At 30.3% G+C, this 26,915-nt stretch overlaps 2 protein-coding genes across 3 annotated transcripts in view; one reads left to right on the forward strand and one right to left on the reverse strand.

Moving 5' to 3' along the window:
- Positions 1 to 1,001, forward strand: part of LOC126742673 (remodeling and spacing factor 1) — a 73,170-nt gene extending 72,169 nt beyond the window's left edge. The window contains exon 28 of the mRNA XM_050449418.1: positions 821 to 1,001. The gene's annotated coding sequence lies outside the window, so the exon portion shown is untranslated. The remainder of the gene's footprint in view (positions 1 to 820) is intronic.
- A 6,572-nt stretch (positions 1,002 to 7,573) lies between these two features.
- Positions 7,574 to 26,915, reverse strand: part of LOC126743130 (uncharacterized) — an 802,914-nt gene continuing 783,572 nt past the window's right edge. For both annotated transcript variants that reach the window (XM_050450098.1, XM_050450100.1), the window contains 5 exons: positions 23,463 to 23,787; positions 18,072 to 18,209; positions 17,934 to 18,018; positions 17,116 to 17,352; positions 7,574 to 15,558 (listed from right to left, as the gene is read on the reverse strand). In XM_050450098.1, the coding sequence (XP_050306055.1) occupies positions 15,431 to 15,558; positions 17,116 to 17,352; positions 17,934 to 18,018; positions 18,072 to 18,209; positions 23,463 to 23,787 (913 nt within the window). In that variant the 3' untranslated portion in view covers positions 7,574 to 15,430. The remainder of the gene's footprint in view (positions 15,559 to 17,115; positions 17,353 to 17,933; positions 18,019 to 18,071; positions 18,210 to 23,462; positions 23,788 to 26,915) is intronic.

Here is a 26,915-nt window from a genome sequence, read left to right on the forward strand (position 1 = left end):
TCACCCCGTTTATTAAGTGTTCGTCTGTTTAATTTTCTTTAAAAATATTTCATTTTAATTAGAAAAGGTTATTTTACAAAAGTTTAACTTTTTTAAAACACATGCATGAATTATTTCAAACTTAACAATTTCAAAAACTCCTCCTAGTGACATCTAATAGAATACTCTTTTCGCGTGAAAATTATTAGGGAATTTATTTCTCTGACCAAAAATATCATACAGGGTTGTACATGAACGAAGTCATGAGTCTTTGAAAGTCATAAAAGACACTTAGATAGCGCCCTCTACAAGTAAAAGCTAAACCAAGGAGAAATTCAAATTTCTTATGTCAAAAACCTTAAGGTACCAATTTTCGTTCAGAAATCAACATTATTTAGGAAATTATGCAGAAAAAAGAAAAATAAAAATAAATCTTAAAACCCTGTATCTTGAAAACATAGCAATATATGTAATATATAGGAATTTTTTATCTTAAAAATAAAAATTACCCTGCGAAACATCGGACCCTTATTTAATAACTTTAACAGAGACATCTGTATACATAGGTATTTTTTAAAAGTTTGAAGATTTATGATTGCATTATTTAAGCCAACCGTTTTTTTTCGCATATCATCTTGCTATTATTAAATATTGAATTTGAAGACTAAAAAAATATTACGAAACATTAAACTAAAAAATTCCCGAAAGTCTACAAGCATTACTTGACGCATATCATTTTGTTTCTTACTTTAAGTACCTATTAATCATGTAAAATGGCTCATAAATAAGCTATTTTAATAACATTTGCATTTATCTCATAATATATTCTTTTTTTTTTCAGGTGTCTTCACATGGAAGCTAGAATTTAATAACACTAAAAATATTGTACAGTTTTATTTAAATTGATTCTCGATGTATTGTCTATATTTTTGTATATAAAACATTAAAGGAGTTAAGTTTAATGTATAATCTTATAATATGAAATGCATGTATTTTATAAAATATTTTTTGTTTATACAGAACATCCATTTTGTGTTTTAATTTATTAGGGGTATGAGATTTAAGTATATTTTAAATGTATTAAATCATACTACCGAAGCGTGTTGTGCCTGACATGCTTATAGACATATATATTTTATTTTGTTGTCATTAAGCTACATATTAAATTTTGTAGCAAGGTAAACTTGTTGTTTCATTGCAAAAGAAAAATCATGATGATGGTTATTTCTATGCCAAAACGTCGTAAACCGCATAGTGCAACGATATTGTAAACAACGAGAAACCAGCTCTCCGTTTCTCTATCTCTCAGATTCTCCGTCATTTCGGAATAACAAGTAACACACCGGACGACGCAACGTTTAGAAGGTTGGCGAGAAGCATCTGGAATAGCGTTTAGCCGAGTATATAGGGAACCAAATCGCCGATAGTTAGTTTAATGAAGTAAATTTTGGAATATTGGCGCGAAATTTAAATAGTTGTAAACTAAGCCAGTAAAAATAAATATCTAGTCGTGAGTGATCGGTTTTTTCGTAATGAAGTGTGTAAATAAACGTGTCTATGTTAACTATTTTCGGTGAAAAAACCGTATAATACGAATGCGATACATGATTTTAAAGGGAAATAAAAGTACAGGTCCGTATTTAAAAAGAAAAGAAAGAAGCTGTTGCCAAGATAGTAAAATCATAAATTACATTTAAAGCTGAGTAGTCGGAATATTCACCACAGTGTCCGGACTCAAAGCTAATTGAGAATCTGAGAATATCTGGTAGATAATTGAGAAACAAATGCGCACCAAAAATATCAGTATTCGTGCTCAATTATTTGAAGACCTCGAAAATGTCTGGAAATCAATAGTTCCGGCTATAATTTCCAATCGCATTGGATCGATGCCAAAGAAATGTCAAAAAGTTTCTGAGAACAAAGGGTACCTGACGAAGTATTAATTTAGTTTCATTATTATACGATACAAATATACTTTAAGAATAAGTACTTTCTAATTTTGTCGCAAAGAATTTGTTATATTTTTCTATTTTTTCTAATAAATCTTGGGAAACAATGTTTTTGAATTTATTTTAGTGGCATTTTAAACTTTTTATTGACATAAATCTTTTAGCTCAATAATAAGAATTCTAAGAATAATAAGAATAAAAGTCAAAATTAGTCCAGTGTCTCTAATTTTGTCTGATACTGTATAAGTCGTTGATAAACAGGCCATAATTAAAACACCGTAAAAAAAGTCTGTATGTCTTTATTCGTACAAGTCCTCTGGGTTTCAAAAGATTAGGGATACATAATTATGTAAAACCAATGAATGGTTTTACATATCAAGTGAAACTAAATGGTCCAACAATTAAGAATCGAGAATGTGACAGAAAATCGACATTAAAATATCCACTAAAATAAAAATTTGACTACGTTCGTAAAATTTTGGAGAGCATATTTGTAAGATCCGAAATACAGTGAGAGAGATTAGATAGAGAATGTTGGAAGCCTATAAAATAAACCCAGATTTTTTTATTTTGCACCTGCCGACAGTTACCTTACCTACTCTTGTAATGAAAAATATTTATCCGTCAGAATCTGATATTTATAGAAAAGAAACTTTTAGATACGTAACTATATATTATTATAGTGACTCTAACCATTGTATTCAACATAGGCTAGCACGCGTTTTAGTACATCGTTTATTCTCATTTCCTCTAACTAGTAACAGATTTAATGACCAAAAAGAAACAATTAAATGTATTGCTAGGGTCAATGGATAGTTTAAACTGAATCTTAAAAACTGTATCACATTTTAAAAAGATGAAAATATTTTTTTTATCTTTAATATTTTTTTCTATCTTGACCATTTTTATCTGGTATTACAAACTTTCATTGCAATACCAGATAAAAATAGTCTATCAATAAGTTCGGCCGAGTTAAGAAATATTTTAGGGAACTAAGGCTAATGAAAAGTCCGGGAGATTAATTGTAATGATCCTAATAAGAAAAAACAGAACAGACAAGAAGATTAATTAATGTCAGATTTAAAAAACTAAATCAATTGTATAGTTTAGTTAGTCATAAACCTTTGCTTAGCCATGCTTCAAGGATTTTCGGTCTATTAAATAGATCTTTAGTATATAAGGCTACTTGTACAGGGTGTTTCAGAACTATGGGATCAAACTTCTGGGGGTTGTTCAGTGCAACAGAAAAATCCATTTGAGTATAGCAACCCATGTCCGGAAATGCGTCACTACGCCACTACGGCCCTAAGACGCGTTAAAATTTATAAAAAACATTAATTACCTAAATAGGATTTGCTGCATTTATTTTTACCTTTTGTACATGATACCATAACAACAATTGTTTAAAATCAACGCTTATCAATGTCAATTCTCAATGTCATGTTTAAAAATTTTATAGCATGTTTAACAATTTTTAAACATTTATTGCTAATGGAATACTTTACCTGAACTAAAAAACTCAAGAATTGGCGGATATGCAATTGGCATACGGAGCAACAAACTTCAATGCACGAGCAGCATCGGGGTTGAGTTACTTATTATATTGGGTATTACGTCACTTATAGCAAAAATCAATTTAGAAATGTTTATCTCACACGCTCAACAATTGAAATAAAGAAGAAAATAGACTTATTCACGTATTTAAAAGAAATATGAACTTAAATCTGTAACGATACCGTTCGATATACATAATTTAATTTAAATTCAATAAGTTTTAAATACAATCATTTGCTTGAGGTATAATAGATTTTTTATATACCTAGGAGCTGAGGGTATCATGGTTTCTATCGGGGTTGTATCATGAACGTTATCCCGAACGACAGCATCCTGGATACAAAAAGTTTATTGCGGTTCATCGGCGGCTCGCTGAGACAGGCATGTTTAAAACCAAGATGCTTGATACTGGTGTTGCTCGAACCGTAAAAACGGTCGAATTTGAAGAAGAGGCCTCTTTCACAAGAGACGGTATTTTTAATAGTAGGAATAGCCATGTTTGGGACGAAGAAAATCCTCATGCAATTTTTCCAAGAAAACATCAGAAACGTTGGTCTGTCAACGTATGGGCAGGCATTGTTGATGATTATTTAATTGGGCCATACCTTCTACCGGAACGGTTAACAGGACCTATTTATCTGCGTTTCTTCTCCCAGAACTCCTTGAAAATGTTCCACTAAACGTTAGACAGCAAATGTGGTTTCAGCATGATGGAGCGCCGGCTCTTTTTGCTGTACAAGTACGCGAGTATTTGGCTCAGCGGTTTGGGCACCGTTGGATTGCCAGAGGTGGAGCAGTTTCTTGGCCTCCTAGGTCACCCGATTTAACGTCGCTCGATTTTTTCTTGTGGGGGACATGTAAAGTCTTTAGTCTACGAAACTCCAGTAGAATCTGAGCTAGACTTAATTGGACGAATAACAGCAGCATTTGAAATCATTCAAAACGAGGATCAAATTTTTAGTGTAGTCCGCCGAAATCATGTGCGGCGTTTAAATCGGTGTATTGAGGTTGGAGGAAGACATTTTGAACAATTGTTGTGATCGTATCATATACAAAAGGTAAAAATAAATGCATCAGATCCTATTTAGGTAATTAATACTTTTTCTAAATTTAAACGTGTCTTAGGGCCGTAGTGGCGTAATGACACATTTCCGGACATGGGTTCCTATACTCAAATGGATTCTACTGTTGCACTAAACAACCCCTAGAAGTTTGATCCCATAGTTCTGAAACACCCTGTATAGTAGGTTCAATTTAGTTTTAATCTCCTCTTGAAGATGCTAACATTGTCAGCGAAACGCACGTCAAGAATGAAATAAAGAATTTTGGTTAGTGGTAAAACTGTTTTGTGATTTGAGTGTCACATCAAAATTTCCAAACATTGGACTATTAAAATGTTATTGTAATAAGTTTTGAACTGAACGTCAATTACGACCATTTAAATTGATAGAAACTTGCGGATCACATTGCAGGCTACTCAATTATCAATGTAGTTTTTATTATACTACAAATTTCTTTAATATTTATTGGATTGAGACAGATTTTTCTCACAGAAGCAATCATTACCCTCTTAGGTAAACATTTTCGTCTGGAAGATAGCTTTATTTGGTTATATTTAGGACGTAGCGTAGATAAACAACTGGGTGACGTCTATAAGAGAATATGTCAGAGCTTCAAGACATATTACTTAAGGGCGACTTTAAAATACCATTTTTCCAAGTATTGTTTATGTTTTTCGACGTCTTTGGGTCGTACCTAAGACGTCAATATATATTTTTCCAAAAAAAATATTTTCTTCGGAAAAAAAACAGAAGAATAATAGACAAAAACTTTATGAAATATGGATATTACTATATTTAAAATTAAGAATTCTTATAAGTTAAAAGGTCGCAAAATTCGAAAATAAAAATATTTTAAACCAACTTATTAATGGAAGTAGCATCTAACTTCATCAACAATAGTATTATACAGTGTGGTGACTTTAACAGGAATAAATTCAGTTAAAACTAATCAAAATTTATCTTGCAAAATTCCTGAGACCCGTCGATTTTTGTTTATTTTTTTTCACATTTCAAGATAGTTTTTGTATTTTTACAAAAACTATCTTGAAATGTGTCTACAGGGGGGGATCCAAATTAACCCCAACTTTTTTTTTTAAATGGAAAGCCACTTTTTTTAAACTCTCATTGAAAAGAGCCCTTTTTCTTGATTAAATTGCCCTATTTACTTTTGTGATTATCTAAAGGAGAAATACGAAAAAAAAATAAAAACCATTAAATTATTAAAAGTTGCGTTTAATGTATAAGATGCTCAAAATGAGCACCATTTACTTGTTGGCAAAGCCCAAGACAATAATAAAATTCGTTTCTGACATTTTCTAACACTTCTGGAGATATTTGTCGGATTTCTTGCATAATACGTTCTTTGAGTTCGTCTAGGTTTCCTGGTTTGCTCATATAAATTTAACTTTTCAAATGTCCCCACAGAAAAAAAATCAAGTGGGGTGAGATCGGGAGAACGTGCCGGCCACTCGATTGCACCCCTTCTACCAATCCATCTGTTTGGAAAATTGTCATCTAAATACTGGCGTACATTACGGGCATAATGTGGGGAGCACCATCTTGTTGCATCTAGATTCTTTCATCATACAAATCTGGATCGAACTGACTCGGATATAAGGCACGTAAGACTGGAACTAGTTCATGTTCAAGAAATTCTAGATATCTTTCCCCAGTTAAAGTATCATTGAAGAATATGGGCCCTATAACTTACCTGCCAATTATGCCAGCCCAAACATTAGTTTTCTGGGGATATTGTGTATTAGTTTCCCTTACCCAGTGTGGGTTCTTGTCAGACCAGTAGCGACAGTTCTGCCTATTAACATGGCCATTTAGGGTGAATGTAGCCTCTTCAGAAAAAAAGGTCCACTCCGAAGATATGCGATTTTCGTCAATGGCGTTCATCATTAATTCACAGGACTGAACTCTGCGATCTTGATCGTCTTCCAATAACTCTTGAACGGGTTGCATTTTATAAGGTCGTTTGTTTGCACTTTTTAAAATTTTTAGCACAGATTTATGATGAATAGAGTTTTCGCGAGCTACTCTTCTGGCTGCAGTTACCGGATTTTCTTCCATCGCTAACAATACATTTAATTGGGTGTTTTCATCGATTTTAGAAGACCTTTGTCTTGAAACATCCCTCACGTGCCCAACTCTCGAAATCTGCTTTTGATTTCACTAACCGTACCTTGGTTAATAGGTTGCAAATCTGGATATTTCTACCTGAATAAGTGGACAACCTCTAGCTGAGTACGACTTCTGTCCCCATAACCAATCATCATTAAGATTTCAATCTTGTGGGATTCGGATCAATAAGGCATTTTTTCAATATAAGTTAACTTATTTAACAACTGGTTGAAATTCAGTTTAATAGTGACACTACAACAATGTCAGGAAATGTCTCGATACCAATAAAATAAACAAACACGCCAAAAATTTACCAACACAAAATATTTCTAGACTTTTAATAATTTAATGTTTTAAGTAAATAGGGCAAGTTTGGGTTAATTTAGACCCCACCTGTAGGTGAAAAAATACAAAAACTATCTTGAAATGTGAAAAAAAATAAACAAAAATCGACGGGTCTCGGGAATTTTGCGAGATAAATTTTGATTAGTTTTAACTGAATTTATTCCAGTTAAAATCACCACACTGTATAAGAAAAACGTTACATGCTATTTATTTCAATCAATACTAAGAAGACAACTTTAACTTTTGTCAAAATTACAATTCTTAAAAAAAAAAACAAACTGCAAAAAACAGTTTGTAAACACAACCAATTTCAATATTTAACGCAGCATATTCTTCTCAAAATCCATTTCTCACTTATCGATTTACGTTTGTTGATTATTCTAGCTAAAGAGCTAGGAAGAATGGCCGCATTTTATATGACATCAGATTCCTGACAGCCAATGCAGTCTTGAAGCGGTAATTTCGCTTTTGAGGAGCTGCGTGAATTGCATCTCAGTATATCTATACAGATATAATCATTTCAGTATATTTTAAATGTATTAAACCATACTACCGAAGCGTGTTGTGGAATTTATTTTTATTTGAAAAACAAATAGGCAGTAGGAGCGCAATAGGTGCTCTACATATTTTAACCATTTCTGATACATTCATATTGCGCGAATGCAAATAAAACCTCAGTTAGTTAACACGTTATTGCTTTTATTATTATAGCCTAATTTAACAGCTTAATTTCTAAATGAAGAAAACAATAAGGTGGAAAACCTACACTAACATATACAGAAAATAAAAAAACATACATAATATACTTTGCATTAACAAATATATATAAATATATATATCAACAATTACAAGTATACATACAAGTTTGTATAATAAAACACTGATAGTGTCAGCTTTGGTCCAAGCACACGATAGTTTTTTTTATAAGATAAAGTAACTAACCTTAACACACTCATAATAAATTATATATACAAACGTCATAGAACAATATAAAGATGTAGATAGAGTATAGATAAATAGACGATGTTTTTGCATCAACTAATACCCTGTGTTATTTAATTAACGACCTTTATGTGGATAATTGTGCGTCCTCCTAATATCAGTTTATTTTAATGGAAACAATTTTTGGCTGCTAGTACAAATTAAGGACTTCTACACAAGTCTTTAGTAAAAAATATTTAATAAATTGTTGTATAATAGTAATTCTAAAAAACTTTAACTAACTGAATATTATTTAAAAATTAAAATAAAAGTATTAATCTAAAAGTTTTAAAATTTACTGTAGGGGATATTTTTTTTGTTTACTGCTAAAGGTGACGTATATACGATTAGACAATTATGCGTAATCCTTATTTGGCACTAATCATTATTTATACGATATGACTGATTGATGTGGGAGGCTTAATAATTTACCAGGAATATATATATTTCACGTATCATGTTTGAAGTGAAATATGTACATAGATTTTGTATAGAGAATTTAAAGGCTGTTAAAATTATTTTCATTAAAAAAATAATTACATAGATAAAAACATAAAATCGTATTATTGTTTCGGCACTTTCAGCATAATTTAAAAAAATACACATTAACAAATTTCAGAGAAAACGCCCAAAAAATCAGAAAATTTATTAAATTATTCAGATCTTCTAAAATAAAAGCCAAATAATAGGATAGTTAGGATGTTAATAAGAGATGTAAAATGAAACAGGCAAGAGAAAAGAGTACATTTTCATATTCACACACATACAAAAGAAAAACGAATTACCCAAGGGTAATTAAACATTACCTATTGCATTAAATGACTTTGTTAATAAAATATACATCACTATAGGATCATTTTGTGATTGGTTTCTATTTGCCGGGTACTGACCATACCATATATAGCAGAGTACCTCAGAAATTAGAATTTTCGTATCGGTTAGGATATTTTTAAAATTAGTGTACTTACTTCAGAAAACACCATTGGCTCGAATAATGGATTCTTATAGCTTAATCCGTGAATACCAGAAAAAATACGGATATTTTATTTTTACTTATAATCAAAAATTTTAAGACTCATTGTTTATAAATATCAATAGGAAGAACACAGTTAAATTTTCTGTCATAAGGGTTCTAAAAAAATTGAGCTTACTCAGGCAACATAAGTTTAATAGATGATTTTTATACAGCCTGTGTAACCTATCCCAAATTTTAGACTTGGTATGGTAAATATTGTTACAATTTACATCAAAGTCTGTATGAAAATAAGTTTTGTTATTTAATGGTTTAATTTAATTCTGAAATACCTTCATCTAACACGCTTAATATTAACTTTTACAACATGTCTTATAACGTATTAGTCACAGTTTACAACTTGAACTTACTTAGCACTAACAGTATCTTGGCTCAAACAGTTTGAAACTTCAAAATAGTTATTGTTGTCGGTGATGCTTTGCAAGTATTTATTCTACTTCTTGTCTTATGTTTTACTTGCATAATTCGTCGACAGATTATATATTATAAAAATAATCAACAAATCGTTTTTAGTTAACGCTTTTTAATACATTGCTAAAAGTGTATATAATAAACTATTAGTAGTTTAACAATACAATATTTTCAACATAGTCCCTGTAGACATTTAATTTGGCACCTTACAGAGAGCATTATTGTATGGGTGAAGAAATAGCTACTACAGGTTTAAAGAGTAATTAAAACTCCATTATACACTAGAATAAAATTACAGAAACTTTTAAAACTATTTTTTTTAAAAGATACTCATATCCATCACGATATGAAAACCTACTTTATTAGAAAAATTATTTCATTTACGTAAACATGATATAATTTCGTATAAAATGAAAAAATTAAACTCCAAGTCTCGATGATGATTTATCAAGGTAAATTCTAGAAAAATCAGTTCTTGGAACTCTTATCTCACCATAAAGATGATATAAGGTACAGTAAAAAACGAAAAATAAACAAAAGTAAACGATATTGGATTTATTTCTTTTTCAGGTAGATATATAAATAATTTCATGTTATTTGCCACAAATGTATTTATCATAATGTCAAATTTCATATTGTCATTTTTAAAGCTGTCCAAACTAATCATGTCATCCAGCAAGATCCAGAAGACGACACACTATCAGCCACTTGCAGAGAGAGCATTATTTTAAAGGAGCTTGATGAAATCATCGAAGTAAACAGTCCTTTAAGTATTCCTTAAAACTGCGTATTTTTCGTGGGACTTTTTTTTTATAACATCTACATTTTAAAAAATCCATTAAGATTGAAGATGGCTTTGTAGATTATGACTTGTTCTGTGATCATTTCTTTTTAGATAACAAATCCAATTAGTTATTAATATATTATTCACAATAAATTTACTGAATGTTAAGTATATCTAAATACTTAAAACGTAAATATTAGCCAAAGACAATAGATTGAACCAATAATCACTTAGGTTAAAAAAAAACAAGTCACCTGAAACTGCTCGTTAATCTGAACTAAGTAATGCAGGACACCTTTTGCTAACAGAAACCTTCTGAAAAAACTTAGCAGGACCATTTGCCCATAATAACACTGCTTTTCATAAAACGTTCGAGAAAGGTTAATGGGCAATTATGGTCCGTGCGTTATGTCTTATAAAATTACTATAGGGATTAGTAATTTCAAATTTAGATCTTACTTTTGAGTTTGGCCAAAAAACATTGATTGAACAATTGGATGCAACTGGGCCTAACATAAAAATCAGGACAAACATTTTAGGGCTTTAAGGAAGCAAATTTTCCTTGCCAAGCAGAAGTTCAGTTCAAAATGACTGTGTATTAAAAAAAAAGAAACTTTGTGAATATATTACCTTTATATTTTCTGTTATTTTGTTATCCTATATAAACTATTAAAAATATAATCAAGACAGAGTTTAATTTTTTATTTAAATTAAAACTGGAGGATTTTGTTCATATTGTTGATCTGGAAATCCCATATATTTATATATTTACGATAGATGCGTAGACTCGCACATATTTTAGATTTCATATAGCGCATGAATCCAGGTGTAAATAATGTCAAAAAGGGGACTGTAAAATTAGAATTTACAAATATATCAAGAGTTTACAATATGTATGTTTACCGCATTGTTTAATAAATTTTACAACATTTGGGTTAATTACATATATATTTGCTTACATTACTTGCGCAGCAAAATATTGCGCTCATAACCATTATACAACTCGGTAACAATAATATTCGGAAGACTAGCGTACAACTATGACCAGAATAATTTAAGGTGAAATTCCGTTAAATTCTTTTTTTAGCTTAGTAGCATCAAATTTATCAGAATTTGGACTAATCGAGTCTAGGAAAAATAAAATAACGCAACAAAAACTGAAATCACCAAATTGATGATTTTAGATGAAATATCTTGTGCGTTAACATATTTCTAGGTTCTTGCTCTTTTTCTGACTTTCTGTCCATTTTGAACTGTTAGGTGAAATGAGATTATGTGATTTTTTTCTTTTTGGCATTTCATTTGTCAAAAAGCTCCGGAGCTTCTAATATTGAATAATTAGTTGTTAAAGTCCAGTGCAGCGATATATTAGAATGGTCACCCGTCAAAACGGGTCATGGACGGTTGACCATTCTAATATATCGTTGCACTGGACTTTACTAAGTCAGATGGGGTAGTAGTATTTATTGTAATAGAGAATATGTAGCAATGCAGTGCGTTAACTAAATATAGTAACAAAATAATGCGCAAGCTAATTCAATTCTAATTGTGTGTCTTAGTAGTTTTTTATTTACTTTGTTTAGAGTAGACCCGAAATTCAAAAAAACTTGCATGAAGGGCGGGCCCTGTGTTATTAGACAGAAAAATAGGACCGCTTTAATATATGTACTTTTTTAATAAAGCAAAAATAAAACTCTTAGTATTTTTAAACTATCTAATCTTCTCCATTCCTTTTTTGATAAAACAATTTTTGATTTACATTGGACTTGCAAAGTAATTAACAACAAACGTTAAACTTACAACAAATTTTTTAACAAAATTTCAAATATTAGGAACGGCTGTAGATTCGAATTGGTTTCGCGAATGTAATTTCGATTCTGTTTCATGAAACAGATATATGTGTCTTAATATTAGAAACGTCTGCCTTCTAATTTTTCTTTACATACTTTGGTTCTTAATTTTGAGTTACTAAAAGTGATTCTTTTTATCCATGAAGCTAATTGCTCAAGAAATTAAATTATTTTCACAATAATCACAAGGTACTTGAAAATTGTTCTTCAGTTTTGGTTGAACGTTTGGGCTGAATTGCTGATGGTTCTTTAAGTGGACTGATATTTCTACCAGAAAAATTTATCGATGATAAATACTGCAAGGTTTTCGTATTGGTTGCAATAGATATAATGTGGTCTATGTACGATTGTCCACTAGTCTATTTTAAGACATTAATTTATACTACTCTCCTAGATTTAAGAAATAAAACGATAGTTACTGGGCGTAACTCAATAAGACCTGGCCATGGTTTCATTAAAAGAGTTCTGGAGTCGATGAGAAAGATTAGATTTTCGTTTGAGCTAGAGAAAATCACTTTAAACATCTCTTGCAGATTAATCATTTCATAATTGATTTTGTTTCTATATTTACAAAATAAAAGTTTTGTTTCTTTATTAAAAACGTTCCACATATCTACAGGAATATTTTTCCCTAAAATACCAGGCTATCCGCTCCGTGTCCCAATACTTTTAAAATATTATAGGCTATATACAGTTGTGGTCAAAATAGCAGTAGTTGGATAAAATTAAATATTCGCATTCCAAACCTGTTATGCACAAATTCTAAAGCAAAACAAAATATTTGTTCTAAAAATACCAACGAACAAAGTACTAAGATAGTACCTGTATTTAAAAGCCGATAACAAACATATTTTATCCAGTTGTAGTGAGACCTGCATTTTAGATGGTCAAAATAATAGTAGTATTTATTTGTTATTGGATGCTTTAGGAATTTGATGAGTTTTTCTAATCTACTGGTATGTTTGATATATTGTGATCTTTGAAAATAAACTTTTTTTAGAAAGATGGGCAGAAATAAACATTGTTCTCAAGAAAAGCGCGAAGTAATAAGAAAACTACGCGCTCAGGGAAAATCATATTTGCAAATATAAGGAATAATGGAATGTTCAGCTATAATGGTAGCAAATGCTTTAAGATGGCAGCCCAAAATCAAAACCCGTGGTCGTAAACGCAAAACTACAAATAGACAGGAAAAACTTTCAATTCGACCCTCAAAGAAAAAACCCATTTGCCTCTGCATCTCAACTCCAAGACCTTGTAGGACTGGATGTTTCCAGTCGAATTATAAGACATCGATTAAGAGAAGCTAATTTGTTTGCCAGAAGCCCACGAAAAGTGACAGTATTAAATAAAAGACAAATTAAGAACAGAATAAAATTTGCAAAGGAACATTCAGCATGACCTGCGTCTAAATGGCGAAATATTTTATGGTCAGATGAAAGCAAAATAGTTTTGTTTGGTAATACAGGATGTAGAACATACGTTAGACGCCCATTGAATACCGCTTATCAACCTAAATTCACCATTAAGACGATTAACGGTGGTTCTAAAATTATGTTATGGGCCAGTTTTTCATATTATGGAGTAGGACCAATATATTGGATAATAAACATAATTCTTAAAACTCATATTTATGTCGATAATTTACGGGAGGTTATGCTACCTTTTGCAGAATATGAAATGCCACTTCTACATGCATGATAATGATCCGAAACATAGCATCCGTCTCTGTAAACAATTTTTAATTGATTACAACATTAATATGGTAGAATGGCCTGCGCAGTCCAAATCTCAATCCCATCGAGAATTTGTGAGGAAACATTAAGGATGCTGTATCACGTGAGAAACCAAAAAATCAAGAACTCTGGACAGTTATTAGCAAATCCTGGCATAGTATCCCGTTATCGAGATGCCAAGATCTTGTAAACTCTGTGCCACGACGATGTGAAGCAGCAAACAAAGGCTTTAACATAAATTATTAAAGCGTTATATAAAATGTACATGCACTTTTTTTGATTTTTCTAAAATAGTTTTTTTAATTAATTTTTTTTTCTTCAAACACTGCTTTTATTATGACCATACAATTAAGAGATATATTTTTTATTTTTTAGTATACAAATACATAAGTTTCTTTTTTATTGTTATTTATTAATATTAACATATATGTTATTGTGTATTTCATTACATAAAAATATATTTACTTTACTTATATTTTCTCAATAAAAATACATTTTTCTTTTCGTTATGCACATACTGCTATTATTTTGTCCTCAACTGTATAAACTCTAATAGAGCTATAAGACACACTTTAAATTAACTATCATATTGGTTATATTGAACAAATTGAATGAAATTCAGCAGTAAAAAACTGATTTTTGCTTTAAACCTTTCACAGCCTGAATTTTAGTAACGACACAATTAACAACACTGATAAACAATTATTATAATATAATAATAGATGCAGCTATATAATAATAGGTGATGTACTCATAATAATATTACTCCAGGATATTTCACCTTTTTTTGCTAGGTTCTGAGTTTTAAAAATGACTGAATTTAAAGACATTTATTTGACAAAAACTGATTTTATTAGAGGCTGCGAAAAATTTAATCCAATCCCATATTCATAGAACACTTTATTTTAAAGAGTCCATTTCGAGACTAACTTATAAAGTGTGCTGCTCTAAACTTACATACATAATTTATATATAATTATATATTACCTTTACTGAAGCAGTATATATATTATTTTAGTTCTATTGTTTTACGCTTAGTCCAGAAATTTCAAGCGATAGAAAAGTTTGTAGAAGACATAGGCATACTTTCAAATAGTCAGTCTATTAAACACAAATAACGATTATTATACAGCGATTAATATCATTTACATACGTTCTTTTATTTACAATAATGCAACGTTTTGACTGTTTTATTATAAGTAGTTAAACTACGATAATCAGATAGTTTTCTTTAGTTATTGTTGATACATTATTCGGCTCTAGCCACATTTGAGTATAAAGATTGTGTAAAATTTTTACAAGACATTACCCCAAAATATTTCCTTAAACGCTAAATACTATTTCGTACATCGACTTGTAAAAACCATTATTAGCATCGTTTCCACATACAAGTATTTCAATGAGAGAAGTAATTGGCAATTACCATAGTATTGCAGTAGCAATAGAAAACATGATCTTACCATATTTTCAGTATTATTATTATAAACAGATATTTGTTCCTTACAGTCTTAAAGGATGATATGTTCCTTATCATTAAAAATTAATATAGGTATAATACATAAATACATTTTAGCATTCTTAACAAAGAAGTAGCGGTTCCTGAGATGACAAAATCCTGTATTACTTCTTTCCTCCGCTGAAAAACCAACCAACCATTTTTCGCCCTATATGTGTATTTGATGGGGTAACATTAAGTTGCAACATTGAAGAACTTATTTGCCCGCGTTGTTGTTTGAGATTTAGGCCACCTAAAATAAAAATAAAGTTAAGAATGTGGACTCTGCAAATCGTTACAATATTATAAACCAATACACTGAATTTTTTGTTCCTAAAATAAAATAGAACATTCAATAGTTACTTCATTTATACTTTGACAATGAATTTTTAAAGCATAGTAAACAATTAGAAAGAGTAATAAGTGTAATATTTCCGGAGTACTACTTCCTATTTGTTTAGTAAATATTTATAATAAAATTTATTAAATAATAATTGTAATGTTAAACTCAATATATTATATTTAATTTTAAACTTGTAGAAACAGTATGTAGCACACAGGTACTGAACAATTTCAAGATATGATCTATACAGACATAGATCAATGCACAGCAATGTGCTAATATATCCATTTTTTGAAGTAACACAGACATATAACTAGATTACAAACATATTTTATGGTTTTAAACACTTAAAATTTTTAAATCAAACCAACAATATAATTACGTATAAGAAGTAATTGAGGACATCTGTGCTTAGTCTTCTAATTTAATATCAATAATTGTTTTACATGTGATGTGAAAGTATGTATAATAATTATATATAGATTGATTTTTTATTGTTACTATTTTTGTTACCTTGTGCTTGGGACATTTAACCACTCGTTCCAGTATAGGAACACATTAATATAATATAAATTAACATAATTTTAATTTAAACCTAAATTTCACGCTTACAAATGCCCATGCCATGCCTGGGACTCGAACTCAGGGCCACACGACTGCTGGGAAGGTGTGACCAGCAGTCACACTGGGGACAGGGTGGGCCATTTTAATATATGCACCCAAATTGCTCCGAAACTAAGTGAGATAAAGAAAATTGTTCGAGACCAAAGTTGTTCAGGACAGAGGGGGATATGTATCTGTGGAAGTCATTTTGACCTTTACGTCGTTTTTCAAGATCAACTCAAGGTCAACTTTTTTTTTTAATGGGAACCTCTACTTTTTGTAGCAGTTTCAAAAAAGGCGGGAAATTTAATGTTTATAATGATATTTCAAATTTTGTTATTGTAACCTTGAGATTAAATCAAGGTCAAATTACAAAGGGATATTTATTCATTGTTATTTTTGTTTATGTTTTAATTAAACATTTAAAAAATTCTTTAGTAGGTGGATCAAGCATAAATATTTAAATAACTTTAACCATCTTGACCTTGAGGTCAATTATGAAGGTCATTTTCAGGTTCTGTTTCCTTTGGGATGTTTGATTAGCGGGAGCCTCCTTGCCTCTCACGAATGAACAGAGCAAATGTTCGAAGTTGCCTTCATTTTTTTCTCCATTTGACCTTTTTAAGGTTTCAATAACAAAGTTTGAAATACCACTTAAAAAGTAAAAATTTCCGGCTCTCTTCGAATACGCTACAAAAAATAGGAGTTCACAGAAACATCTTCCCCTCTCCCTCTGTCCTAAACAACTTTAGTCTTAAACATTTTTCTGCATCTCACAATTTGGGTGCATATATTAAAATGGCCCATCGGATATATACCAGCTGTCGAGGCCGCCATTAACTATTAAATACATTAATTACTTACGAGTCAGCTTTCTAGGAGGTCTCTGTTGCCGTGCAGAAGCTATTCGAGCTAAATCTCGCGCCGAAGGGGGTAAATCCAAGCCATTGTTCTTGTCCTGAGTAACTAACCTCCGTTCTTCCTCAAAAGCGTTTAACCATGTCTGTTTCTCTTCCGCCGAACGGCAGCAAAACACTAAACAATTATCGTTTCTTATTTCTATTCTTATGGCATTGCGATAATTGAGGTGTAAAGAGGGATCTGCAAAAAGCAATAACAGATAAAAAAATAGATATATAGAAATATAATTTTGAATATTACTTTTAATATCTGTCGTAAGAACGTAAAATAAAGCTAAAAAGTCTTACACTTTTTTTGTATATTGATAGAACATGTAAAATATTTTTCACATGATGCAATATCGAAATAATACGATTAACAAAACATTAAGAAGTACTACTAAACATTAAGATATAATCTACTAAAAGAAAAACGTCTAATATAAAATTTTTGTTCCCTCCCATTTTTCCGAAAGCCCATTCCTGAGTGACCATTTTTCGGAAGGTTATTTCTCTCGAACAACTTTTTTTCTTTAAAAAAATCTTTAAAAAAAAAAAAAAATATCCAGTAAGAATGAGTTATTAAGTACTTTCGTCCAACGATTTTTATGTAAAGAAAAATTATTTCTATTGACCCGCCAAGTAATTTAAAAGTTAGAGGTGACATTCTTTTGCGAACCATGGTGCTTCAAGAAAAATCTTGTTTAGGAATACGACAGTTCAGGAAAAAAAACAATTGCAATTCAGGAAAATGACTGGGAAATGACATTTCTTATATGTTACCTTTGCCATCAGGAACGTCAATAATTTTTGTATTATCTAAATAGATTCGTCCTTTATATATGTAGGTATTTCTCTTAAGCATATCCTAAAATTGAAAAAAAAAGGAATATTGTAAAATTAATAACTACAAAATATTACCTTTTTACAATATACAATTTGATGATCGAATAGAAAAAGTGTGACATTGTTAGTCCATCGGGGTTTTTGGCTGGTTGTTACCCGGACTACGTCTCCCTGCAGGATTAGTTGCGAGCTTACTTCAATGAGATCCTCGCCCTAAAATTGACAACCTTATAAAATATTCGTCAAAGAGTTGACATGAAATTACAAACGTAAATAACTGCAAGCATTTATTGAATATCAAAATTAGAGTTTAAACGCCTGGTTGACTGATTAAAATATTCACCTCGGATATTCATAAATGTCACTCAAATTATTGATTTTATAAAAGTTATCAGATTTATTTAATTGTTCTTAAATTTGTCATTATTACTCTATGGGCGACCTCATTATATTGTAGCAATATCTATTATACTAAATAGTCATTAAATTAAAAAAATAATAATTTCGCCTATCTACGGGACTAAGTAGTTTAAAACAGCAAAGGATTAAAGTTTTGTAAACCGTATTCAAAATCAATTTTAGTTTTCCAAAATTTGACAGCCGTTAATGCATATTTCAAAAAAATTTTAGCGATTTATAAAATGTTCCTGTTGGCTCGTAAATTTTGCTCTTATAAGATTAACACCTTTATCTTATCCTATTTATTACACAAATTATCAGACAATCTTTTGAATGTCGTCCGGCGACGATCAAAACATCGGTTAAAATATTCCTTAGCAGATTTTTAAGCATTTTATGTAAGACTACAATATAGTCTTTTTTCATTGGAAAATTCTATTGAAAAAAAAAACATTGCGAAAACAATATTTCTTAACTAAATAAAGTGTCCACCATTTTATTTATTTATTCTCAATTTTTCCATAGCATATTCATAACTAAAGACTAGCTTGTCTAGGTATAACAGGAGCTATGAAAACCATGCACACCGCATCTATCAAAGTCTTACTGGATTTGTCGCCACTTCATTTGAGTGTTCAAGGCGAAGCGCGACTAAGACGATAGTGGAAGGGATGTAACAGCTAACTTAATTTGAAAGGACATTAAAGAATTCACACAATCTGTGAGGATAAAACATTAGAAATGATGTCGAATCACATGATTACAACTTTGACTCACCCCTCCAAGTTGCATATCCAAGCAGAAAAGGGTAAAACGACATACATTATGGAATCTTACATCAGTCAACCAGATATTTTTGCAATGTTCGAATATGCCAGAAAAAATAATAAGAGGCGATAATAATAATTAGTACTATTTTAATAATTAGTAATAAAGTACTTGGTACTTGCAAGCCTCAGGGTTACATCAAGCTGGTATGGAACGGGAGAACCTGGGAAACCTCGACAATATAAAATTTCTGTTGTTACTGTGATACAGCCTGCATTGGGGATGCCAAATAAAAAAGCAGGGCACACACGCAGAGAACTTCGAACCTGAGTTAAGAGACAACACTTAATTAACTAGACAAGACAGAAAGTTGATGAGTTGAACGTGTTTATATTATGTTATGTTCCATAAACAAAAACATCGCTAGAAACGTTTGTACTATACGTCGTTTTAACGTTTAGAAGGGACAACTTCGTAGAAATGATGTATACGACGAAGAGCTGACCTCTTCGGAAAAAGGATCCAGAAACTGCACAGCTGTGCCCCAGAAGAACTTGAGCAAATGACCTACGCATGAGGGTAAAGGACAGCGAAACGTTAGACTGGGTAGAACAGATAGTTAATGGTGGTGATAAGCACCAATAAGTCTGAAGTGCACTTGAGAGTGTGAAAGCTGGCCGAGTGTCAGGAAAGCTTTTAAATTCTTAAAGACTTAGTTTTAAGTTTAAGAAATCATAAAAACGGTCATAAATACCATAATATTCAACAAATCATAAACTATTGCGTTTTGTGAGTATACAAAGCTTTAATGGCGTTTGTATATCTGCCATACTTTTCTCTTATTTTAATGAAGCTCTCTAAGTCAGGGTTCCATGATTCTTGGTGTTGATAGTGAAGTAGAGTTTACCGTTAAAATTTTTATCAAAAGGAATGGCATGTTTTTTTCATCAATAATGTTTAACTTGTTGAGGGGCATTATTATAAAACAATTATGATTTATTGTAATTGAGTGAAATAGAGATCCAATCAATAAAAGCCTATTTTCAAATATAAAAATAACAAATTTGTTACTTATGTACTAGTCGTTTTTAATTGAAAAAGCTGATTTTTTTAAGCTTTCTTTTACCCATACGTATTTAAAATGTATACGAATAACAAGAGATATATTAATAAAATAATTTTCTTGTAATAACAAAAAAGTACTTAGTTCCTTATAGCATAACGGGGTCTAATTTACCTAATTTTTATTTTTAATAATGTTGCTTCACACTAATAAATAGTTTTTTTTAAGATTTTTAACCAATTTAGTTTTTTATACTTATAATAGCAGTACTTTTACAATAAATTGTATTTTATAATACTTTAGAAACACGAAAACCTATTTTTTATTGCATAAAACTTCCTTACCGCTCCACTAAAACTAAGTTCATTTACAGTTACTACACGTGTTTCGCTAAGTATGTTAGCTTGGTAAAGTTTTGCAATCCAATTCTTGATCTAACGTGATGTTGTTTGTGGTTTGTGGTGAATTTTGAGGAATCGATAGAATTTATAAATTTTGAAAAACTCAATGCTTTACAACTTTATAATTAAAGATAGATACTACCCTATCTTCATTAGAGCCCTTTAAAAAAACAATCCTAAGGTAGGATACTAGACTAGTAGGTATAGTTTGTATTTTAACCTTTTGAGGAAAATCCATATTAAAATCGATTAAAATAAATATTTCTTATATATATATATGTAGCTTACTATATCGGTCAATACAAACTCAAAAAGTAGAATCTAAATATGTTTCTAATGTTTTTGATTGTTTTACTAAATAAATAGTTGATTAAGTAACCCACTTGCAAAACATTTAAATTTTAACTTTCAAGATCTTTGAAATTTTTTATCCAATTTTCAGTAAAAATACGTTAAAATCTTTAAACGTTTATAAGTAACGAATAATAGCAAATCTCTATTTGTGTCTCTTTTAAAATGAGTAGCCTTAAATTGCTAAAAGCTGCTATTTAATTTTGTATCATATCTTTTTAGTAATATCTCAGTAGTATATTATGATAAAACGTTGATTTGTTTAAAAATTCACGTTCAATTCTATTGATTTTTTTACCACAACTAACATCACCTTATATGAAAATTTTCAATAGATGGAATAAAACATCTGCTAAAAATACCAAAACGCGAGCCAATGTTACGAAACACATAAAGTTTAACTCAAAGAGAAGTATCCTATTTAGTTGTCCAGTAAAACTGCTTTGGTTTCATTGAACAACTATTAAGATTTCAATACATTCAGATCTAAATTTAAATACGTCTGATAATTGCAACATTGATATAAAACATGCATAAACTCGTAAAATGATACAATCACAATTTGTTTATAATTATGATATTAATTTAGTATTTTCTTTTAACGAGCCAATAATTTTGTAAAAAAAATCCAAATGTACCCAAATTAGACGGCGTTTGACAATATATTGGCTTATTCTAGTCATGAATTTAAACTTAGCAAAAAGACAGGCAAACATTTAGTTGTAGGGGATAAAAATATTATAGATGAATACTTTTCTTGGAATTTCTGTCGATTACTGTATTCCGTTTAACTAAATAAATCCGTATATTTTAAGAAGCAAACGAAAATCCTAAGAATTTTTTTTCTACCGGTATTTAAAGTAGTGAAGCTAAATAAATAACTATTTCTATGACCATATAATGCATACTAAACACATGAAGGTAAAAAATAACATTCTGATTTGTTGTGGGGGTATTATAAAATTGTAGAATGTATAGATGCTAAAGAATATAATTTAAGAGCAATGGAAAATGAAAGCGCTATGGTAGGTTGCAATCTATAAAATTTTTTGCATAGTAAAATTGCGCATAGTTTAATGCATAGCTATACTCTAATTTTATCTCATAATAATTACTACTTTTAGAGATTTGGAGATTAAATAACGATATAAGTCTTTGCAATCATTATAAGTTATATGCATGTACTAAAGCTTTCAAGCTCGTTGATTTTTTTAAACCTATTGTGTAAATTTATTCAAATGAGATATTGTAAACATTTCTACTATTTCCTAGAAAGATCTGTTTTCATGACTTCAAGTAGTATTTGGTGTTTTATAAATTTTATTAATGTCATGGTGGTTGTCTAGAAAATAAAAGTTTTGAAAGTTCATTACATATTAACAAAGAAAACCACTAAACAGGTTGATTATATAAAACTTTGAACACTTCTTAATTTACGTACACTAAAAGCCCTGCTAAAACCGTTTAAATTTGTATAAGGAATAATTGATTCTGCCCTTCTTGATTTTCACAAAGAGCCTTTAGATCCCATGCTATAGTTTACTTAGAAAATATCAATTTCACTTACTATATAATATAACTTAAGTTAAATTATGTAACCACGGCAATGATATTAATTTATTTTTACACCATCATACTCTTTTAAGTAAAATGTCAAACAAAAATTGGAGCTATTTGAAACCTTTATTTAGAATTTAAAACAGTCGTTTTTTATAGTTTTATAGAAGTTATTTGTGTGTAAAGGTTAGTTAAGTATGGTACATACTGCTTTTAACAACAACAGTATTTAATCATCTAAATGACATATTCATCATTAAGAATTTATTTCGGCAAACGTTGTATGATCAATTATAGTTTAGTATTAGAAAAATTGGTTATGAGGTAATGCAACCTGCTTTACGACTTTAAATAACGTTACAGAAAAACAAAAAATTTTTTTGTTTTTTATTCAGATATCTCTGAAAAGTACGAAATATTTCAAATTAATTTAAACAACCTCTTATTCTTTATAGTTTCCAAGATGCCATTGATGAGGTGAGAACTTAGTAAGAACTTTAGATGTCTTAAAATATTCTAGTTTTTTAGAATACAGCTTGTCTATTAGTTAATAAGGTATAATGAAATAAGTTAATCTAACCTTTAGCACTCATAACTTATTTAAGAGTAATTATATTTACATAACCCTTCTGAATATCCCACTTTACAAAATGACCTTTATAGTCAAAATACCCTTCTGTCTATTAGAGACAATTTAAAAATTAAATATTTAATGTTAAAACAACATACTCGAAAACTCCGCAATGAAAAAGAAGAAAGCCACGAGGGGTAACATTTTCATAATCCCTCCCCGTCATAAATTGCTTAGGCCATGCATTTATTTAGGGGATCTTTATATTTAATCAGTAAAGGGTTAACTAAATCCTCGCTCACTTTATTATTATACACAAGATAAGTATTATGATTGAATAAAATATGTTTTTTTACCTCCCAGTTATCCACTCTTTGCTGCCAGGCTACTAACTTTTCCAAGCTTTCCATCCGTCGTTTTCGTTCGTTGATGAGCATAGCAACGCCTCGCATCACCTCCAGAGCCTCCTTAATATTTGCATAGTCTTCATGATCAGTTCTTGTGTATTTTAGCAGTTCTGCTAACTGAAGAGGATATTTACAAATTCTTTGTACAGGGGTAAGTAAATGACCGTCTAGGGGTATTTCAATCACACCTTGTAACATTCTACATGCTTCGAAGAACTCTCTATACGCGTCATTTTTGTATAGCTGTTGCAACTCCGCTATTGCCATTGGGTGACTACAAATGTATGATATTATGCGATATGACTTATAATTATAAATTTCTACTGAATAGAAACAGTTACATAATATTACAATATTAGAGGATATAATTACTATATGTTTACTATTCACACAGTTTTCTTGACAAGCCAATTCAGTTATGAATATTCATTTATGATCAGTAAAATTTTACCACGAAATGCTTTGGAGTTATTGAATAGTTTTTCAATAAATTAAGAATATATTGACACAGTCAAGGTGCTTTGGAAATTCTAAATGTTAAAGTTTAAAGACTTACACTACACAAACAAATCACAAAGACTTTTACTACTAACCAAAATTCATTTTATTCTCCACACGTATTTCGCTAACTATATTATAACTTTATTATTCGATTTTTTGCCCCATGAGTTAAAGGGATTTGGTATATAAGACCACTTTTAAGGAGTTCAAGTTTAATTCTAATCTTCTCCCGAAGATGCTAACATTCTTACCGAAACACGTGTCTAGAATAAAATAAGAGTTTTGGTTAGTGGCAAAATTGTTTTGTGATTTGAGTGTCACACCAAATGTTCAATCCAGAGGATTATACATATTTAATGAATTTTTCAATTGAAAAGTTATCCAAAAACTATTTTGAGCATCTGCCATAAACCTTTGATAAGAAAAATGTGTAAAAAATATTTCTCTATAAATTAATTTGTACCCTCAAAAGCATAATAAGTATTTTTGTAACTATTGTAAGGTGGTTTTATTATTATAGGGACGTATTGAAATAGGAGCAAAAGAAACAGTAGCAAAAAAGCTTTTTTTGTGACATGTGTTCTGTGAGCAAGACTATTGGCATTCTATCTGACAGGCCGAACCAAATTTGACTGATAAAAGATGAGAAAAATATTGTTTCTTTTTAGTTTATATAGTATTCTAGGTGTGATTCTCGGTAATATTAAAACTCTTGTTTGTCTTTTAGTACAAAAAATATAAATAAACAGGGGTCAAACTTGGTCCACTTATATGGATTAAAAAAATGGAAATCAATATAAAACTATATACAGGGTGACTAGGAAGTGGACGTACTTCTTCAAGATAATAGAAGTATAGTTAATTTGTTATTAATTAAACATAATTTACCTCTATACCATTACTAATGGCTTTCAAGATATTTAGTTTTTTTATTTTTCACAATTTCTTTGCTTTGCAGGCCAAATATGTAAAATAAGAAAAAAGAATAAAAGCTGTTTTTAAATGTCGCCTCTTAAATTAAAAGTGACACATACACTCAAATATTAATAGTGAAAATTAAGTTAAATATTATTGTTAACTATATATTATTTCAACTTAAAACTTACTTTCCTTGTCAAGCATCTAACTAATGTTTTATAATTTATTCTCACAAATATCGAAAAGTTCATGGTACATAAAAATATACAAATTATTGTAAAAAGTTGTCCATTCTGTTGCTTTTAAAACAAGATACAACACTTCAGCATGTATTAAACGTTTAACTAATTACCAAATATTCGAGAGCAACCTCTTTAAAATGTGTTCGCTATTTTCTCGTTTTGATAAAAAGACAATAATTACCATTAAAAAAGAATTTTTATTTCTCAGCTTATAATAAAATAAATAGCATGCTTACAGTTCGATCGAAATCGAAAAACTTGTAAGACAAGTCATGTAATATGAGTTAACTTATTCATTTTCAAAATGGCTACCTCATTCTTTATACAAGCACGAGCTCGTTTTCTTATTTCTGTCTTGGTAATTCGATTAAAAAACTTCTGTCGCAATATCTCAGATCCGTTTTGTATCCTCCCAATTAGTTCTTCACACGTATTTACTTTGCATATACGATTTCTTTTAGTTCTTCCTATATGTAAAAATCTAACAGTGTTAAATCAGGACTTCTCGCAGGCCACAGTATTGACCCACATCTCTCAATCCACCTGTTTGGAAATGTTTGGTCTAAAAATTCCCTTATTCTAGGCGCTAGTGTGCTGGAAGATCAGATGTTGTCTGTTACCTAAAAGGACATCTTCTCAACAGTTACTCTTGTAGGCTGTTACGTAAAAATGCTTAATAAATTTCGGCGTTAAGGATATCCGGTAAAATATGAGGACTAATTAAATTATTTCCAATAACTCATCCATACGTTTATACTAAATTTTCTTTGGGAACTCACTTGCTTTTTCTGATAAGGATTATCTTTGTCCCAATAGTGCAAATTGTTAACATTTGTAATTCCTTCCCTTTCGTGTTAAAATGTAGCATCATCAATGTCCCCGTTCAAAATTACTCTAGAATGTGGAATGCGCTAGAATGCTAGTTGAACTCTAGAATTCAATTCTGCGCACCGGATCACCCTCATCCAGACCTTGCACAGGAGTGTAATGGAACGGACGACGACTATTTTCGTGAACCACTGATCAAAATGTTCCCTTTGACACACCCACCTGTTGGGAAATTCTTCTTGTGACTGTGGTTGGATCTTCTTCAACTAGTCTTAAAATTTCACCATCAATATTGGCGTTTTCAGGAGGTGCTCTTACACATTCTATTTGATGAACGCTGCCAAATTCAGAAAGTAGGTTGTGTCAAACACGCTTACATGCGGAATGCGTCTATTTGGAAAGCGTCGTCCATATTCACGTTTAGCATCAGCTGAATGCCCATTGCAAAAACCATAAATAAATAAAACATCAGCATATTCATTATTACAAAACGTTGCCATTTTGAACACCGCAACAAATTAAATAAAACTAATTTAACTAATAAATCACAAAAAAAAGAATATGATACCAAAATGCTATAAGAAAATCAGGCAAAATTGTATTGCTACTTCTTCTAAATGCAAAAGTAAAAGCACTATTTCCAAATAAAAATTATTTAGGTAACAATAAAGCAAAGAGCTAATTCTAAAATTTTGTATCTCATTTTAAAGATTATAGAGTGGAGTAATTTTTACAATAAATTGTATGTTTCATGCACCATAAAGCTTTTGAAATTGTCAAGTCTAATTAATAGATTATTTAGAAATATAACAAAAAAAGTTAAGTTTAAACTGAAATAAAATACGGTTAATATTAATAATTTGTATAATTTTAACCGCTAAGGTTTATGTATGTGTGTTTGGTTATAATTTAA

This window comes from Anthonomus grandis, chromosome 12 (assembly GCF_022605725.1).
Source record: "Anthonomus grandis grandis chromosome 12, icAntGran1.3, whole genome shotgun sequence".
Lineage (NCBI taxonomy): Eukaryota > Metazoa > Arthropoda > Insecta > Coleoptera > Curculionidae > Anthonomus > Anthonomus grandis.